Source organism: Rhipicephalus microplus, chromosome 6 (assembly GCF_043290135.1).
Source record: "Rhipicephalus microplus isolate Deutch F79 chromosome 6, USDA_Rmic, whole genome shotgun sequence".
NCBI lineage: Eukaryota > Metazoa > Arthropoda > Arachnida > Ixodida > Ixodidae > Rhipicephalus > Rhipicephalus microplus.
In genome coordinates this window covers 43,844,472-43,865,314 of record NC_134705.1, presented here as the reverse complement: position 1 = coordinate 43,865,314, position 20,843 = coordinate 43,844,472, and the positions used below count along the sequence as shown (strand labels likewise).

The 20,843-nt window shown below is 44.1% G+C and overlaps 1 protein-coding gene across 1 annotated transcript in view; it reads left to right on the top strand.

Moving 5' to 3' along the window:
* Positions 1–20,843, top strand: part of LOC119167650 (cytosol aminopeptidase) — a 98,082-nt gene that overhangs the window by 62,506 nt on the left and 14,733 nt on the right. The window contains exons 10-13 of the mRNA XM_075865963.1: positions 6,165–6,253; positions 11,984–12,086; positions 16,825–16,904; positions 19,387–19,536. Of these exons, the coding sequence (XP_075722078.1) occupies positions 6,165–6,253; positions 11,984–12,086; positions 16,825–16,904; positions 19,387–19,536 (422 nt within the window). The remainder of the gene's footprint in view (positions 1–6,164; positions 6,254–11,983; positions 12,087–16,824; positions 16,905–19,386; positions 19,537–20,843) is intronic.

Genomic DNA, 20,843 nt, shown 5'->3' with positions numbered 1-20,843 from the left:
GTTATGCAAAATTACTTTCACGTGACGTCAACGTTCATAATAAGAGCAGGACACCACTACTTATACTTTACAAGGCAACAAATTACAACGTGCACAGCTCAGTCACGCATGAACACATTTTATACCGCGTTCTATGCAAGCTCATGGTTTGTCGCCTTTATGTGATAGCGATAACACTGTGTCTGACTCTTCTGACAGAAGGCTGTTGGCAATGTGGTTTTGATTTTGTTTTTATGTGCAGACAATTTTCAGGCTTTATCAAGAAAGATGTGTGTTGGATTCAGTTTTCTTAAGGTTGAGAATAAAGAATTGTTCGCACCTTCTGCAACTAAGTAATGCGTCCATCAGCTGCCACTGGCAAGAATAATTTAATCTACCTTCATTGCATAGACACAAGGTCATGCTCATGCCGTGGGCTTATTCAGGCACATTGTAACTGTTTTTTCGGAAAAGGCTAAGTGTCACGCCGTATAATTTTAGTTTCTTGATTATACGACAATTGCATTATACGACATTTTTGCAGGGTTCTCTGAAAGTCGCGTAATCGGAGTTCCACTGTATTTCTGATTTACTGTTTAAGAGTCTTTTTATTGCAGTTCCAAGGGACATAGTATCGAGGTGAAATAAATCAACCTTCACCTATTTGCTTCACATAAGCAGTGTAATAAGGCATCGAGGAGGTAAATTGTGTGCATTCTACATCAGTCTGCCTCACAGATTGCGGAATCTCTTACTTTGCATGCTTCTTTCTAGGCTCCATCTCCTTTTGTGAGGACATGTAAAGAAAATCTTTTAACTAACGGGAGACCCTGGTGACATGCATGTACTTTTCTTCTGTTCGGGAGCAGATGTTCATGAAACTTCCAATTATCTAGGTGTGCTGATGCAGTTGATTTTGTAGTGCAATGTATTGTCACGGTACTACGCGAATAAAACACAGGTACACCTTGAGACAACGAAAGCAACGTGTTCTCAACAGCTGAGCCGCAACATCGTCTTCTTCGGTCTCGAGTGAAGCTAGAGGCCCACTACCTCGTGTCCACTAAATCCCCCATCATCGTTATCGTCCACATGTAGACACGCGTCATTTGCTTCTCTTTCAAAGAGCATCGCCCTAATGTGAAGTCTGTAATGCAGTTTTTTCTCTCGAGTAAAGTCTCACGCAATCACTCGCTGACGTAAGGCTTCATGCGGATGTGAACGAGTTCAGGATGGTGCTGGCGACGCCTTGTACTATACGAACAGTCGGGAACAACTTCGTAAGACACATCACTCAGTCATCGCAACACTAGTTACGGTCCAAAGTATTTTCTTAAGAGCTTTTCAGAAAGTCCTCGTTTCCGTACGAGCGTCCAAACCCATACTTTGTCGCTAGTTTGGTAGATGACTGTTCTACGGTGAGCATTGTAGCGGCCTGCATCGTACTCTTGCTGCTGGCTGATCCGTAAACGTGCAAGTTGCCTAGCTTCTTCTGCGCGTTCCATAAACGTGTCGGCGTCCGGGACGATGTCGTCGCCTTTGTGCTGCAACATTGCATCTAACATGGTTGATACTTCCCATCCATGAACGAGGCTGAACGGTGTCATGCAGGTCGTTTCTTGCTTGGCAGTGTTGCATGCAAAGGTTATGTAAGGCAAGATTTTATCCCAATTTTTGTGTTCAACGTCAACGTACATCGAAAGCATGTCTTTAATGGTTTTGTTTAGACGCTCTGTCAGCCCGTTCATTTGTGGGGGGTATATGGTGGTCTTACGGTGCGTTGTTCCACTCAGCATCAAGACATGGTCCAAAAGAGCTGCCGTAAATACGGTTCCTCTGTCTGTGATTACAACGGTTGGTGCACCATGCCTCAGTACAATATTCTCGATGAAAAATCTTGCCGCCTCCGCTGCTGTACCTCTCTGGATAGCCTTTGTCTCGGCATAACGGGTCAAATAATTCGTCGCGATGATAACCCATGGGTTGCCTGCAGTAGAAGTAGGGAGTGGGCCCAAAATGTCCATGCCGATCTGGTGGAATGGAGTCATTGGGACCTGTACGGGTTGCAGGAGGCCAGATGGTTTAGTCGGTGGTGACTTGCGTCGCTGGCAGTTGAGACAGGTACGAACGTGGTGGTTTTCACGGCTGTGGTTAGTCTTGACCAGTAATACCTTTGCTGTACCCTGGCCGACGTTCTTGTGTAAACCAAGTGGCCAGAGGTAACCTCGTTGTGACATGCTTTCAGTACTTCGTTGCGAAGGGCTGTTGGGATGACGAGTAGATAGGCAGATCCCGTCGACGAAAAATTTCTTTTGTAGAGTACTCCGCCACATAAACAAAACGATGACAACACTCTTGCGAAAACTCTTGGTGTCTTCCGAGGTCTGCCATCTAGGTAGGTAATTAAACCAAGCAACTCAGCGTCGTCCCATTGTTGCTGCGCAATGGTGTTCGTGTCGAGGACACCGAGAAATGATGTTTCCTCCTCCTCAAGTAGGGTTGCCGACTCAATGGGTGAACGGGACAAACAGTCGGCGTCCCTATGTCGCTTCCCAGACTTATGTACAACTGCCATATCAAATTCCTGCAGCCTGAGACTCCAACGCGCTAATCGGCCGGTAGGGTCTTTAAGATTTGTTAACCAACGCAGTGAGTGGTGGTCGCTAATTACATTGAAGGGGCAGCCATATAAATATGGACGAAATTTGTAACCGCCCATACCACGGCGAGACATTTCTTCTCAGTTGTGGAGTAATGAGCCTGAGCGCGTGTTACGTAAGCGATTACCCTTTCTGTGCCCTCTTGCTGCTGCACAAGCACAGCTCCCAGACCAACATTGCTAGCATCGGTGTGAAGCATCGTAGGGGCTCTCTCCTCGAAGTGGGCAAGAGCTGGAGGTGTTTGTAGTCGCTGGCGAAGATCGTTAAAAGCAGCTTCCTCTTCGTTATTCCACTCAAAGGTGACGTCTTCTCTCGTGAGGCGAGTTAACGGTGATGCTATGCGTGCAAAGTCCGCGATAAATCGTCGATAATATGCTCAGAGGCTGAGAAAGCGTCTTACAGCCTTTTTATCGGTCGGCATAGGGAACTGTTCTACGGCTGCGATTTTTTCAGGATCGGGACGAACACCTGCATGACTGACAACATGACTAAGAAATCACAGCTCTTCGTAGCAAAAGTGGCACTTCTCAGGCTTCAACATCAGGCCCGCGGACTGTATGGCTCGTAAGACCACCTCAAGTCTTTCAAGGTGCTCGTCAAACGTTGCGGAAAACACGATGACGTCGTCCAGATATACTAAGCATGTTTTCCACTTCAACCGAGAAAGCACGGTATCGATGAGTTTTTGAAAGGTAGCAGGCGCTGAGCACAAACCGAATGGCAAGACCTTAAATTCATATAACCCATCTGGTGTCACAAAAGCGATCTTCTCGCGGTCGCTGCTCGATTTTCTCGCGGTCGGTGGACGTTTGAGCATCTCCCCTGGCGTCGATGCCCATGGGGTGGCTGTGGACGGCTGGTTGTATGGCTGTAGCGTGGGTGGTTGATGCAGTGTCTGCTTTTGCGGCGGAGACGAAGGGGTTATTGGCACCTGGTGGTACAGCATCGGCATAGTGGGTGGTGGACGTCGGAGAGTGGCAGCGTAGCTCATAGGACGCTGTTGAGCATCAGGACCAGCCGTAGACAACGCTTGGTGGATTTCGTTGTGTACGATTTTAGCGATTGACGCGATGGAATTTTCAGCAACCGGATTCCGCAACCTCTGCAGTTCTTTGCGAACTATCTCCCTAATCATGTCTCGCAAGCAGCTCTGACTCTCAGACGTCACGGCGATAGCATTGATTGGGACATTGCTGGACATGCGGTCATATTGCCTGCAGCATTGATGAAGGGCCCTCTCGATAGTTATAGCCTCCTTAATAAAGTCAACCACGGTACTTGGAGGGTTGCGCAGTAGCCCGACGAAAAGCTGTTTCTTGACACCGCGCATGAGGTAACTCAACTTTTTATCTTCCGTCATGTGCGGGTTAGCTCGATGAAAGAGACGAGTCATGTCCTCGGCAAACATTGCAACGGTTTTGTTGGGTTTTTAAACCTTTAGCTCCAATAACTGCTGCGCATGGTCCCTTCTATCGACATTGGCGACGGTATCGACGAACTTCTGTCGAAGGTCGGGCCAAGCTGACAGATTGCCTTCTCTATTCTCATACCAAGTACGAGCACCGTCGTCAACGTAGAAATAGACGCGTGAAGGCTTTTCCTGTTCCGACCACTGATTTACCTTGGCAACACACTCGTAGTGGTCAAGCCAGTCGTGAACGTCTTCATGGGCACACAGCCACTAAAGCGATCGGGAACGAGGGGTTGAAAGGTGGTCACCTCAGATGGGTGCGTTGGAAAGCTGCCTTGGGGCACCTGTTGCGGGCTTGCGTTGGCCATTGGTTGAGTTGTGCGGTGCCTAGCAGGTTCTGGCGAGTGAATGAGCTCTGGCGCGAGGCCTCGCAACCGTCGACTGGAGCGATGCACCGGAGTTTCTACAGGTGACAATGCGTCTGAACTCGATGTACGGCTCCCAGCGGGCGTGTGGAGCATCAGACAGGGTTGCGGCTCAGCACCTCCACCAGTGTCGCAGTACAATGCGAATAAAACACAGGTACACCTTGAGACAACGAAAGCAGCGTGTTGTCAACAGCTGAGCCGCAAGATCGTCTTCTTCGGTCTCGAGTGAAGCTAGAGGCCCACTACCTCGTATCCACTAAATCCCCCATCATTGTTATCGTCCACATGTAGACACGTGTCAGTATGCAGTTTTTTATATAATGAATAGTTTTTGTATTGTTGGGAGCAATAATTTTGTTTACAGTGTGGGAGTTCCTAAGCAAGTCAGCATGGCACAATGATCTGGAGTGAATAGTGCATGTAACAAGACAAAAAGGAATGTTCAAAACCTATTTGGGCATAAATTATAACCTGTTGAACATCTGTGAGTCAATTCATAAAATGCTGAGATTTCACTTGTTAAAGTATAAATCCATTATTCAAATGTGCTTGGAATACTTATTCTTGTTTTATTGCATGTTGAAAATATAATAAAGGCAGCCAGCCAGTGAAGGCAAAAATGAAAAGGCAGGCAACATTTGATAATGGTGACGATGGCTTCTGGCCGAGTTATTCTGTGCCAGTTAAGCTCTTAGCATCTACACTGCACACATTATTAATTCCAGGTTATTGTGATATGCTGATTTGCTTTGTAACTCTGACAGTTTAGAGTTGCTTCACGCAAGGCACATGAAATGTTTGATAGTTTAGAAACTACATATTGTATTCGAAAAGAAATGGTTACTACTATATTTGAAATCAGGACACGCACAGTAGACTCTTGCTAAACGCAAATCTGTTGAATGGAACTGCTGCCTAAATGGGACAACTTCTTCCAGTATAATTGGTTTCTTACTTAGAGTCTTCACCCTTCTTCATCTCTCGGTGAATGGAACTCCTCTTAAATAGAACACATTTTCATGGTCCCTTCAGGTTTCGTTTAGCGAGAGTCTGCTTTACATGTGTGTAAGCTGTGGAAATATAATAAAGATCTACCCAGAAAAACAATGTTTTTATAAATCAGTCACCCTCCTTATATACACTCCCATTTGACTTGCCCCTCATAAGCACTATTCCTGAGTTTTGTTGTGCTATTTATTCAAAAGAAAGACAGGAAGGGGAAGATAGAAGCTCGCGATGAGAAATTCGTAAACACGGACTGGGTGTTGGAGCTGGCGTTTCGACAAGTGGACTTGTTTCTGTCAAGGCTGCAACTGACAAGTCCACTAGTCTTTAAGTGCTGGCTCTAACACCGAGTCACTGTTAAGGAATTTCACATCTTGTGCTATACATTCGCCATGAACTCTCGTATTATCCTTTTGCGTGTGATCTCTATTACTCATTTCCTTTATGAGTAGGTGCACGTCTGTGTGTGCAGTGTGTGATCAGCTTTTGAAGCGTCTCAAATTTATAATGAGTAATAAGCACCTGTCCTTTTTTTTTTCAGCAGAATACAAAAAAAAATGTGTTGTTAGTTTATGGCAGTGGTCCGGTTCTGTTGCACAGTGCTTTAATGACCATTAGTTTACCGCTGCATGTATGATCAAGTAGTGCACAGCCATATCTGAATAATGGCCCCTTACACAGGTCTCGCCCCGCTCTGTGAAAACCTGCCCAGTGGCAGGGCAACCAAGCCGGGGGACGTCTTCACTGCCATGAATGGAACCACCATCCAGGTGAACCTTTATGGGCTTTTTGTCTTGCAGTGCATATTCTCAGATCTTCTAGATTGCATGCATAAGTTGAAAGGACCGACTACCGCTCAGAGCCAAATTAAGATAACCTCATTAATGGAGAGGTTGTTCAAAGTGACGGACTACTGCTGAGAGCCAAATTAAGATAATCTCAGTAATGGAAAGGTTGTTCATTGTAGTATTGGCTAAAACGAACCCTGCTTTTTTTTTGTGAAATCTAGATTTGTATTTTTATTTCATCACTCAAAATTACTTTTGGCACCTCTTGCACCAAGAAAGTGAAGATGCACTTGTTGGAAATTACGTATTACTGGCATATGAAATTTATTACCTCTATACAGTCGCTAACCGATTTTCTAGACCTTACAAGTATTGTGAAATAGTCAGAAAAAATGGTCAAGACATGAAAATTAAGTTTATTTGCATTAGTGAAGCCTAAACAAGTTCTCAATAATGCCATTTTTCATGCTGTGCTTGGGGACGAGCAGATTTGGTTGTGTTTAGGCTATGGTAACATCGTCAGCATATTGGCGATTGCCTCCGCTGACCATTGGCGTCATGGAGCCACAGTTAGTGGCTCCACGACGCCAAACAAAGAAAACTTGATGCCGGTCACAAAAAGATGCATGCACTTTCTAGTATGTTTGGTGGGGTTTAACGATGCGGCTTGGGGACCTGCACTGACATTGCCCAGCACGCAAGCCTCCAGCATTTCACCTCCATGTAAATGCTACAGCCCTGATTGAACCAATGTTTTGCAGTTCTGCAGCCGAGCAGCATAAAATTCATTGTCACCGCACTCAAGATTCCTTGAGCATAGTGGCAGCCCTCAAAACACTCAAAAGGCAAACAAACCCCATTCTTATCTCTCTTTACTCAGTCCTGTGCACAGTGTACACACTCAATACACATGTCGTAGTTTTTTGGGTGACAGGGCACCGCGAGATACAAGTTAATGTTTTGGCGGACCACTTAGCTACAACCACCAATGAAACAGCTGCCAATAGATCAATAGCGATCCCTGCGCTTGACTTGAAACTTTTTCTAAAATAAAAGCTTGGGGTCTATTGGCAGAGAACGTGGGACAGACACACACACAATACACTAAAAGCTTGTTAATTTGAACCGCAAAGGGAATCCGCCTCAGTTCGAATTAACGAAAGTTCGAACTAACGAAAGTGAAGAACAACAATAGTACACTGCGAATAGGGCATAACAATTAATTTTTTGAAAAAATCTGTGATTGCGGTCTGCCATCTTTTCTTGAAGGGGACAGCCAGCACTTTTTGCTCTAATGAGCGAATTTGGCGGAAGGCCTCTTCTCCGCCTTCTTCAAAACTTAAAAAAAGATGGGCGGCATTCCATCCGGTCATGACTTCCACAGCAGAGGGCCGCACTGGTGTTTCGTCCTCCTCCTTATCATCGTCACTGGCAGGGACAGGTTCTGCACTTCTCACCTGACATATTATGTCGCCATCTGTGAGTGCACCACACACCACTGCACTTGAGTCCACATCGATGTAGTCCGCAAAGCAGACGTCTTCCAAAACATCCGCCATGGGGGCGGTGACACCGTGTTCGAGCACTGGTGGCTCGTCAGCTTGCAGAGTTTCGGTGCTGAAGCCACAGTGGCGAAAGCAATTTGCTATCGTAAGCGCTGTCACTTGCTTCCAAGCATGCACAAGCATGTGTAGTGATCTTAGGAGCGTCACTTGGTATTTATTGCACAAAATAATTCGTTCCAACATATGACGCCGATAAAATGATTTCAAATTTCTAATTACCTATACCCTGGTTCACGGGCTGCAGTTCTGCTGTCGTGTTTGCTGGAAGGAAGTGTTTTGGCACGGTATTTGCCGCGGGCACACGCCATCAAGTCGGAGCAGCAGAATCGCAACAGACAGGAAGCTACTACCGGCGCTACCGCAACAAACATTAGCTGAGGCCTAACACCAACACAAAGAATCGCGACAGTCGGAAGCTACTCCCAGCACCAACAACCGAGGTGTACGACGCACACCTGAGACAGAGACTGCAGAGAAGGCTGGTCGAAGCTACGACGCACACGATTTGCTGTGTGCTGGTCATGCCATCTGTCGCCTAGCACCGACAACTATGCAGGATTTTCAAAGACTCCGAGATCGGCGCTTAAAAAAAAAAAAAAAATCTTGGAGGTTACGTAGGACGGAGGGCAGGCAGCCGCTGAGAGAGAGAGATTGGGAGGGGGGGGGGTAAAGACTATGTGGCGCTATTTTCCGCACTCAGGCCTCCGTGCCAGTTTCTCCGTTTTTCTCTCCGCTCCCTGTCAACGCCACCTCGTAACTCGGCAGCCGCCCTATCAACTGACTAGCCAAGCCGCCGGGGCGGTGGCGTGTAGTTTGAATTATCCGCGGCGGAACGTGCTCGCGTTCAAATTAATGGGTTTTTTATTCATAGGCTTGTGTGGAGCTTAGCCGGATCATAACTTACAGTTCAAATTATCCTTAAATTCAAATTATTGAAGTTCAAATTAACGAGCTTTCACTGTAAACTGCATGTTATTAAACACGCTAAGGAAACAACACTTTCCATTACTCTACCAGCAACACTGTGCAATGTTTGTCCGTAGGGAATCACTTTTTACACCTAAATCACTGCTAGAATTTTAAAGAGAGGTAGGCATTTATCATGTCTTATACCCAGGCCTTCAACAGCATGACCATCGAACTGAGGTCACTAATGTTGTAGCTACATCTCCGCCATGCTTGTATTATGATCTTTTGCCATTCATTCTCACTAAACATGTTTTGGGTCACTGTCATGATTTTAATACTTCCATATTTCTACCCATGTTAGCACGAGGAATTTTAAGGCTCTTATACAGCCACCTATCATAACCATTACAGTCAAATCTCGTTACTACAAACAACGAATTAAAGATTTTTTCAGATTTACGAATATTTTGAAAATCCCCGCCAGATTGCCTATATATTTTCAATGTAAAAATATTTCAGAACAACGAATTTCAGTACAATGTATATTTCAGAATAACGTGCATAATTTATTTGCTTGCCTATACGCAAGGAACATCAGTATTACGAATTTAGTTAAAAGTAGCAGCACCGCTACTCTCACGTAGCGCAGTAGCCGCTGTTTTTTTCTATGCACGGAAGCTATCATCATCACCGTGTTGAGAGCCGACTGCTAGCGCCACCACACAGGTATGGTTTGATGTGTGGCAGCTTAGCAGGCCTAGCCTCGTTGCCTCGTCCTTCGTCGTGCGTCCTTCGTGCCACGCACGTGTGAAGTCTGCTGCGTTTTGTTGTCGTTCTTTTTTTCTTAGCTTTCTGCAAAGTGTTTGGAGACCCGACAATGAATGCACCAGGTGACAGCGCTAAGAAGAGGCGAAAGCAGTTTTCCCTGCAAGAAAAGGTGGATTTGTTGAGGGAACTTGACTCGGGCAAAAAGCAAATCGACCTCTGCAGGGAGCGTGGCATTGCCCCGTCGACTGTCGCGACCATTTGGAAAGACAGAGAAAAGATTCTGAAGCTTCACCGAGAGTCACAACTTGCACCTACGAGGAAACGGTTGCGCCTGGGAAATTTTCAAGATGTCGACCAAGCTGTGCTGACCTGGTTTAAAGATGCCCGGCTGCAAAACATCCACTTGAAGTAACTGCGTTTGATGCAAGTGCCGGTTGGCTTTTTCGTTTTCGCCAGAGAAACGGCATAACCTGGCAGGTAGTCTCAGGTGAAGAAAAGGCTGCGGACAAAGAGGGTGCAGATTCCTGGCGGAACGATCGTTTCCGAGAGGTGGCAGAGTCGTACTCCGAAGACGACATTTTCAACGCGGACGAGACCGCGTGCTTCTACCAGCTCTTGCCAGATCGGACGATGCACTTCAAAGGTCAGCAGTGTAAAGGAGGCAAGAAGTCGCATCTCCGCGTGACGGTCTTGCTCTGCTGCAATGCGTCGGGCACGAAGAAAATCAAGCCGCTTGTCATTGGAAAATACGCAAAGCCTCGCTGCATGAAGAACGTCGTATCCCTACCGTTCGACTATTGTGCGAACAAGCATGCCTGGATGACAAGAGAATTGTTTTCTCAGTGAGTCATCAAACTCGACGAACAAATGAGGAAAGAAAATAGAAAAATTCTTTTGATCGTCGACGACTGTTCAGCCCACATTGTGAATGTTCGCTTGACGCACGTTCGCCTGGAGTTTCTGCCACCGAACAACACGTCGTTGCTGCAACCACTAGATCAAGGCATCATAAAGAGTGTTAAGGCGGAATTTCGCAAGCGCCTTGTGCAGCGTTTTATTATAAATCTCCGCTTAAAGCAGCCGACATCAGTCAACGTTCGTCAAGCGGCGGAAATGCTGACGGGAGCTTGGTGGAACGTGAAGACGTCAACAATTCGTAACTGTTGGCGAAAAGCAGGCCTAATCAAGGTGCCTGCCCAAGTTGAAGACAACCTGGAAGAGGACCACAGCAACCCAGGAAACCTGTGGACTGAAGTTGAGGAACTGTTGCCCGACGTCTCTTCCTTCGACGACTACGTGGAGAGCGACAGCGCAGCACTAACGTCGGCGGACATGACAACCGAGGAGATTGTCAACAGCGTTCGCGACGTCTCCAGTGACGACGACGACCCGAAGGAAGAGGACTCTGTATCACCGAACACTGAAGAGGATGAGACCATATCGCACTCGGATGTTTTTGTGCACATGAACAAAGTCCGCACCTACATTGGTCGGTGCAGTGATGTGCCCGATGAGGTGCTACGTAAGGTGGAAGGTGTTGAGGCGTACTTAATCAGCCGTTTGTGCTCCACGCGTCAGAAGAAAATCACAGATTTTTTCAAATAAAGAACGTTTGAAGTGTGTGTAATTTTTTTGTTTGTTTGTTTGTTTGCTTGTCGGCGCACACGGCAACTGCCAAGGTATGTCATGTTCGCTCCTAGGTTTGACCTCTTGCTTACAATCGAAGTTTTTCATTACAACGATATTTCAAAATAACGTACGAGTTGCGGCGGTCCCACTTAATTCGTTATATCGAGATTTGACTGTATTCGCATCTCTTGTCACACGACCTGGCGCTCTTTGGCCATCAAATAGCCCTTGCGCCATGAAGCACCACACATCATCATCAATTTTAGGTTCAGAGAGAATACTAAGCGAATAGTGATCTTGCTCGAATAATTTTTGATTTCTTTAAAATTGACATATTTGTCATGCCTGTTTTGGCAAACAAAAACAGTTTACATTCAGCAGTTCAAATGCACTCAAAGCTCGATATAACGAACCTGGATATAGCGAAATATTGGTTATAACAAAGTAAGTGAAGAATACTCTTCAAATAGACATAGTGTTAGGGCTATACCTTTATAACAAATTTTTGGATATAATGTATTTATTTTTGTGTAAGATACAACTTTGAAATATAATGAGGTTTGAGTGTAGCACCTTCTTGTTCTCTGTTTTCGTGAATTGCTGAGGCTGGTGGTAAAGTGCACGGACAGAGCTCTGGGGGCAAAAAGTTCAATCAGCAGCCTTTATCAAACAGAAATCGTTATGCCAGGTGTGATTATATGTCATGTCCGGTTTATGCTGTGCTCAATGAAATACATAAGGCTGCTTGGTCAGTGGCCAGCTGTAGTGAGCACTAATGCCATTGCACATTCAGTCCTTTTATTTGTCACTCCAATTATCTGTTCTAATTTTGTACGTACAGGTGGACAACACTGACGCTGAAGGACGGCTCATCTTGGCAGACGCTCTGTGCTACGCGGACACCTTCAACCCTAAAGTAGTTGTGGACATTGCCACCCTGACAGGTAGGATGTTTTGTCTTGCTGCTGTGAAGTTACCAAATTTACTCACGTAATGAACCCACTTGCATAATTGAAAAAGAAAGAAAAAAATATTTTTAATGCATATATTCATTTTATTTCGGTATGATAGTCAGTGCTGTTGATGATCGAAACAACGTTAAATCAAGCCGTTATATCACAAAATAATGGTGCAAGAAAACTTCAAACATAGTTTAACAGCCATGCTAAACAGTTCTGAGCAGTGCGAGCTTGGATGACGTCAATCGAAATTAAAAAGTAGCGCCTATTGAGGCAGAGCGCAATCTGTCTAATGGAGAAGAAATCTTTTTGCTTACAGCGCCACGCAAGCATGGCAACAAGATAACAAACCTGACAACAAAAACGCAACATCGAGGCGGTTGCACTTTGTATGGTCTTCGAGATGGCGGGCGCGCCATATAGAAACGCACTGCGCGCCTGCCTTGTTAGAAGCCATGCAAAGTGCAACCGCCCCGGCGTTGCGTTTTTGTTTTCAGGTTTGTCTTAGTGAACTAACTTAGGGAACACCTGCTGGGCAAGGGGCGTTCAGCTGGTATGCTTTCTACACGGGTGTTTTTAAAGGGGCCCTGAAACATTTTTTTAAGTAACCATGGTATGGATTTACGGAAAAATTCCATTGCCTCACAAGTTCAACGGTGCAAAAATTTTAGAAATTCATCCACTATGAGCAGAGTTACAGAGATTCGTTGCATGCTGCGATTGCATTCTCTCTTCACTCGTCCCTACAAAAGCGCTGGAGGCTAAGCAGGGAGGGTTGGCAGAGGCAAAGAAAATAAGTCATGCTCGCCTCGTGACCTTGAGCACTTTTTTCTCTTTTTTTCATCGAATACCCAGCTTTTTCTGTATGATCGCACGTGCACGCGTGGACAAGTCACGGCCTCCCGTTGCGACCTATAACGACCGAGCACGCCATGTTCATATCAACCAATGGCTGATAGATGGACTTTTTGAGAGTCATTTTTGAGCGCCTTTCGTGATTTGTTGAAAGAAGAGAGAGCAATTTTTAGCTGACTTTGATAATTGATTGTGAAGTCCAGGCGGCATGCTGCGCTGTAATATTTGGCTCCCGCGTTCTCTATCGCCTCGACTACCAATCGGCAATGTTTTATGATCATGCTCAGAAAAGGGTTGCAGGGCCCCTTTAAACCTAGTAATGGTTGGTAGAGCATGTGCTGGAGCATGGGAACCGACTGCCTGGATGACACTTGGGCATCCATCCGTGGGCATTCATTGCGGGAGAAAGCAAGAAAAGCTTTGGGCTACGAAAAAGATTTGCTGCATATTTCGCACACCAAGACAAGCAAAACCGTTGTGCGAAATTTTCGCTGTTTCAACTCGCGTGACTTTTTTGCCCGCCTAATGAACCCTCCTTCAAATTGGGTTCAACTTTTCAAAAAAAAAAAGGGGGGGGGGGGAAGGGGGAAGGCGGTTCATTATGCGAGTAAATACAGTATTCAATCTGAAATTATTTGACCAAATATCTGTTTGCTTGAATTTCACACAGAACCTCAAGTTTACTATGCATTGACCCGCTTTCAGGGCCTTAGATTGGGAAGAGTTGGTGATGAGAGTTAACGGAGAGTATCTTAGTAACCTGCCATTCGCTGATGACAATGCCTTGATGAGTAGCTCATGGGACGAAGTTCAGCTTATGATTACAAAACTGAACACGGAAAGCAGAAAAGTCGGTTTTAAAAAATTAATATGCACAAAACGCAAGTAATGTGCAACAGTCGCGGCAGAAAACAGCACTTTACGATAGTTGGAGAGATGCTGGAAGTTGTAAAGGAATATGTCTACTTAGGACAGGTAGTATCCGCGTAGCTGAACCATGACAGTGAAATAACTAGAAAAATAGGAGTGGGGTTGATCACATTGGGCGAACATTTTCAAGTCAGGAATAGTAATCTTGCATTAACCTTTAAGAAAAAGGTATAATCATAACAAGGGCATCTTGCCGGTGCTTACCTATAGAGCAGAAACGAGGGGTATTTCAGAAAGTTCAGCTTAAAGAGGACGATGCAGCGAGTGAACGGAAAATGATATATGTGTAAAGAGGTAACCTTATAAGAAATCATGGAGAAGAAATGGACTTGGGCCGGGCATGTCGCGTGTAGTCCAGATAACCGCTGTTCATTAAGGGTGAAAAATAGGTGGCAAGCAAAAAATTAGGTGTGCAGATGAGATTAAGGGTAGATGCGACTACAAAAAAGAGCTTGTCTAATCTGTACCCTAAGGCAATGAAAATGAAATATTTGCCGTATATATAGGCTTTAATGCTCATTTGGAATATGTAATCAGTTTTTAGTAAGTTTCATAGTTTTTGCTCTCTACCATGACAATGCATAAAATATAATTTTTTTTACATACTTTTTCGGCCTCTTAACCTTTATCGTTCAAGCCACGAATGGTTCATATTGCTCTACATTAACTGTAAAATGCAAATAATATATGAAAAGTGCATATAAGACATTTTAATGCACGAGAAAAATTGTAATGGGGGAAGTTTGAAAATGCTCCTCCCATATGAATGGCTTACTTCAGGTTTGTAGTAATTATATAGGGGATATAAAGTTCTAAAAAAGATACTTGCATGCTTCACGTGTTGAGCATGGGCAGCATTATATGCTGATCTGGCTACTACAAGTACCAAAAACATGGTTTCAAAAGTCATGAAGTTAGGCCAAAGTTGATCTTGAGAAAAATGCAGTTTAAAGGTATAAGTGAACGCTCACCTATGTAGTAAAAATGTTTTTAAAATGATTTGTTCTATCATGAGAGCTTGGGAATGATGGTGGTTGTTTGGAGCATGTGGCTTTGGTGAACTGCTCATGTAAGATGCAATGGCAAGCAGCCAAATGACAATTTCCAGGAGACTCAAGACACTGAGTGAGCGCTTTTTAGTTTTTGGTGGCCACCTTGCGCTCTTTAAAAGCAATTTTAACCTACTTATAGTATAATTATTATTTTCAATTTTTTTCCTCGTAAAAGTAAAGAAACAAACCAGTGAATGCAAAAAACAAAACAAAAAATATGTCATTTTAGAAAAAACTTGCATTTTTGGACTCACATGTTTTCTTAATTAAGATGTTTGCAGTTATAACGTTGCAGCAGAAAGCACATGACCGGGTTGGTTGGTGGAACATAGAAGAGGCCTTTGCCCTGCCATAGGTGTAGTTAGACTGCTGATGATGATGGGAGCAGTTCTGCGCGGCCGTCACAAAAATAAGCATTATCATTGATCACAGCTTGCAATGTCACTCTTCCAACTGTAACTACAGTGAGCTGCTAGAAGAAGTGTGAAAAAAAAAAAAAGGCAGCGCATAACTGTTACTTTCTAGTCTAAACGCGAAAGGATACACCGACCCATAGAACACAAAGTTTACTGACATTTCGGCATCCGATATGGGAAAGAGCCTTGTTCACAATAAAAGCCATAAGAAAGGCACGGCGTACCTAACTACGCCTAAATCTGTGATTTAAGCACCGAGAGTACATTGTCAGATGTGTCCCATCACTCCTGTTCAGCGTATGTACAGTCGTTTCTATCTGGATTCTAGGTACTGGCATGATGCAAGCTTATTTTAAATGCGGAGAATTTTATAGTCGCACCAAATCAGGTAGCTGTTGCACCTTGACAGATTCCTTCTTGCCACCACATATTCAAACATCAGCATTTTAAACGGGGTCCCCAGCTTTCATTGCAGCGGTCCGAGGACTTCTGTTGCACTTCAAGCATCAGAGCTCAGAGACAGAAAATACAAACATGCATGTGCTCGTCGGAAAAAGAAAGAAGGAAAATTTTGCAGTGCGGCTCTGTTCTTGCAACGATATTATTACTCGTTGTCAAGGCAAGGCACACAGAATACGCGAGTAGTAGTTATTCTTTTTTTTTTTTTTTTCAGAAAAGTATATTTTAGGGATGTGCAAGCTAAACGGGGATGCAAATCAATAGTAAATACTGCAATCCAGTTCGAGCCAGGCCTAATCCAATCGGCATCCTAATAGTTGAGTCAATAAACACAGCAGTTCAGGTTGATTTAATTCAATTCAATCCAATCCACATTCTAAGCGGCGTGGGCTATAGCCATTATAGGAAACTAGATTATACTATAGTGGCAGAACTGGCCAGGCTTCTGTGTTCTCATTCTGCACGGATGCTGTGAGGTGGCACCACTTCTATGTTTCCTAGCAGCTGTGACTGCGATGTTGGACTATCGCAGGCTTCTTCAAACTTTCATTTGTGGCTACTTTTAAATGGTGTGTTCGCTTCATGGCTCTTGCGAACATAAGCAGCTGACTTGCTCAGTGCCTGGTTCAGGGGATTTATTTTGGCCAGATATACATATTTTTTTTACATTTACCGCACGCGTTCAGAAAATTTTGAGTGCGACTAATATGTTTACTTATTTTAGATGGAGTGCCTGATTTTGTTTTGCCACTCGAGTGTTTCCTTCCAGTGCACAGATTTTTCCAAGCAGACGTGGCAATCATGGAATTTGCTTTTAGTTATCATGAAAAACCTGGAAAAGTCAGGGAATTCAGAAATATGAAATTGGTAGACACCCTGGGTTAGCTCACCATGCCTGATAAAGAAAACGGACAAGCATAAAACTTGACGCGGATCAGTTGAGCCACATTTTGTGAATGCTACATCAATAGCAGTACAACATTACTGTGCTTCAATGTGTGCCCTGTGCAGGTGCCATGGTGGTTGCGCTGGGTGCTGGTGCAACTGGCGTCTTCTGCACTTCCAATGCCCTCTGGAATCTGCTGCACGAGGTGAGAGCAAAAGAAAAGAAAAGCTGTTGCGAACCTATACATTTTATGATCCACCAATGTCACAGCATTACATGCCACTGTATTTACGAGCTGTCTTGACTACTCGAAGTATAAAAAATTGGAACACTCTTTGCGCATTCTCTTCGCCCTGAAGGCTGCTGAGATTGAGAGATAGCATGTGTGCCAGCAATCGCCGTGCTCGTAAAATCGTAAAGGTCGCAGTTGCTGTTAGAAGGACCCCTCCCCCTCGCGTTTTTGATGCTAGATAAGGATGGGCTGGGAATTTCCTCTCTGTTGAGCATTTGACAGCAGGCTGTTCTAAATTAAGGGAAGGGGGAGGGGGAGGGCATCTTATCTCATGCGCCTCGGAGTGCATGACGGCAACAGCAGGAGCTGGTATTGCAATAAGAGGTAAAATAAGTCTCCCCGGCCTGTTAATATTCTAAAGTGATTTAGCATGCTCAGCGCAGGCGCAGTTTGTTCTCAAATTTCACATTGACTTTGTCCTCCCCCCCCCCCCCCAAAAAAAAAAAACGCTTGCACTCCTCCTATCTCACAAGTCGGTTGCCATCTGTCATCTTATTCCCCGACCATGTCAGTAGCATGAGGCTCATACCCACCCATTGCATCTTGCGCGTGGGCTGCTGAGTGTGATGTGTTTATGTCTCTTCCCTCTCTGCTCTCTATCTGTCATCTCCACCATCCCCCTCCCATGTGCAGGGTAGCAAACCAGCTGCCTACTGTCTGGTTAACCTCCATGCCGTTCTTTTCCTCCTATTTTCCTTCCTTTTGACAGCATATTTAGGTGAAAATTCGTGAACGTGTGGCATTGCTAAAGCCAACATTTCAACAAACAACTCATCTCCTTCATGGCTGCCCTGAATAAATTAGTCATTTTCAGATTTATTACTGACCACAGCCCTTTCAGAGCAGCTGTTATATCACGCATTTCATTTTTAAAATAGTTTTATTTCTTGTGAACTTGTGAAACCAGGAACCGCTGAGCCCAAAGTCCTTCTAAATTGAAAGGAAATTGCCATTCAGTTCTCACACCTCTAGCAGTTATTGAGTAGAGTGGAGGTTTATTCACAGTCAGTTGTGGCAATTATTTAACGCACTATCTATGTGAGCAATTCTAAACAGTATGTTCTCACTTGCAACAATCGAGTTTTCTTCATTTTCATTCTTTAGCTTTGGATGGCTGGTTTTATAATCAGGTTTTTTGTTTTCTGAATGACCTTACGACTTGTCATATCGCAGAAACAGTATACGCTCTGCTTATTTTGTAACTGGAATGCGACACTTCAGTGCTGAGAACCTGATTAATGGCTGCTCTCTGGATGTCTGTGTTGTCTCCTTGTTCAAATAGCAGGTAGCATTTCCAGTTTGTGCACTAATTAGAATATTCACACAATTTCAGACAAGTTTTGCACCAAATCATTCTAAATACCGTTTTGTCTGCTCCGAAGCACAGTTCCTCCTCCTAGAAATCTGCTCTAAAACAGACCTTTTTGGGCTCCAAAAATTGTTTCAAATGGTAAACTGGCTGGCTCACCACTGTAAAAAGCAACCAGTACTTTTTGCATACCAGGTTAAACGACCTTAAAATTTTGAAAATTTCATTTGCATGGTTTTCACTTGCTTTTGAAAGTAATTGACAGATGCTTCCAATGGTAAGCTTGTTCTCCATGAAACATTGTTCTTCAAAAGAGCGTTCTCACTTAAAAAAAAATAAGTCACACAAGATACTTGGTGCCATGTCTTTAAGCCACCTGTTTCACAGGTTGTATATTTTCTAGGCTTGTGCAGGTGTGTCTGTTTAGTTTAAAGCAATGTGATGTTAAAAAGGGAATTCATGTTGAATAATTCTGGTGAAAACTTGAGGGCTGCAGGATTTGCATAAAAGCTCTTCAGAAACTGCACTTGAGGACAATCTTTTTAAAGTGCTTTTTGCTGAAAATAAGTTTCACTACCTTGGTTAGCTGTCATTGAGATATTTAGCTGTAAATATGCAGTTTAAAGGCTGCAAGGAAAGCTGACTAGGCTAGTTGACTGCTATGAGCGATTTCAGCATTAACTTGTGTAGCATTGAAGTGAATGTCTGAAAATATTGCATATTCGTTTGTATAGTTCTTGACAAGTGCAAAATTTCATGATGTTTTTTTAACTGCATCCCTGTGCTTGTGTTACTTTAATGTATGTAGTACTTCTATAGCAATAATTTCTCTATGGATGCCATGTCGAATGCTCACGTCAGTTTCAGAATGCTACAGTCTTCTCACTTACTCACCTCAGCACTTGCAGTTGTTATAGGTAAAGTGGGCTCGTATCTCTTTGGAAACAGCTTGCTTAAATGAGGATTAAATTGAGGATGAAAGGAAGTCTTCATGTTTTCGTCCTCATTTTTAATTAGCTGTTTTCTGGAATAGAACAAATATGTACCAACTGACCCAATAGGCATTATTGCTTTCTCGCTGTGCAGGCTGGCAGTGTGACCGGTGACCGTGTGTGGCGCATGCCCTTGTTTGACCTGTACCACAAGCAGATGACCAAGTCCACCGTTGCGGACATCAACAACATCTCCAAACAGGCTGGCGCTGGAGGCTCCTGCGTAGCCGCAGCTTTCCTTCATGTACGTTGCACCGTTGAAGCATTGCATTTTTTTTTTTTTGTAGATTTTTCAGTGTGGACTCCCAGTCAATGGAAATCTGTTATATGGAACTGCAGCCTAAATGGAACAGCTGCCTGCAGCACAGTTGGTTTCACTCTTGGATTCTACACCTTTGTTCATCTCTCAGTAAACAGAACCCCTGTTGAGCAGAAAACATTGTCTGGGTCCGTTGATGTTCTGTTTAAAGGGTCAGTAAAAAAAAAAACAGAGGTCCAAAATTTTAGTGAATAGAAATATAAGCGCTTTTGTGATATAAATATGCTGCCTCAAGTATCTTGCGAATATGCAGTAATATAGAGAAGTTACAGAGGCTGGAACATGCGTTTCATCATGTTTCAAATTTTTGCACGGCCTTGTCACACTTCTTGGCCATAGGCAGAGGGAGGTGCAGCCTGTTGTTTTGACTTCAACTACTTCAGCAATGTGACACAAAGCCAGTAAAATGTCATCGGCACGCAACCAACGACCGACCAGTGTTTCTTCAATGTGAGCAAATGTCACAGCGGTGCGGGTAGGAAGTGCAATTCGAGCAGCGCCCGTCTCCTAGCAGTAAAGTAGCGAGACACCTCTTTATGTTGGAGGCCTTTGAGTCTCACCTATGGAGCAGAAACATGGAGACTTTCAAAGAGGGTTCAACACAAATTGAGGACGACGCAGCGAGCGATGGAAAGGAAAATAGTAAGTGTAACCATAACAGACGAAGAGAGCAGAGTGGTCCAGGGAACAAACCACGGTTAAAGATATCTTAGTTGAAATCAAGCAGAAGAAATGGACATGGGCTGGGCACGTTGCACGTAGGCAGGATATCCGCTGGTCATTATGGGTAACTGACTGGATTCCCAGAGAAGGCAAACGCACAAAGGGGAGACAGGAAGTCAGGTGGGTCAATGAGATTAAAAGGTTAGTAGGTATAATATGGCAGCGAAAAGCACAAGTGGGAGTTTATTGGCGGATTATGGAGACGCCTTTGCCCTGCAGTAGGTGCAGTCAGGCTGATGATGATGATAATGACTAAAGAAAAATATATATACAGTTAAACTCCTTTGCAAGAGGCATGCATCTTATAAGCAGAATACCTCGTATGCATTTTCTGAACAACCCGTATTTTACTCTAGGCACGCTGGTGTCTCTTATACTCATTTGTCTCTTATATATGTGCGTCTATAAATGGGATTGACCGTATATACATATCTTTAGTCACAAGAGTTGAGCTTTTATTTTTTTCTTGTGCCTAGTATTTACATAAGCAATAAAAAAAATTCTCCCCT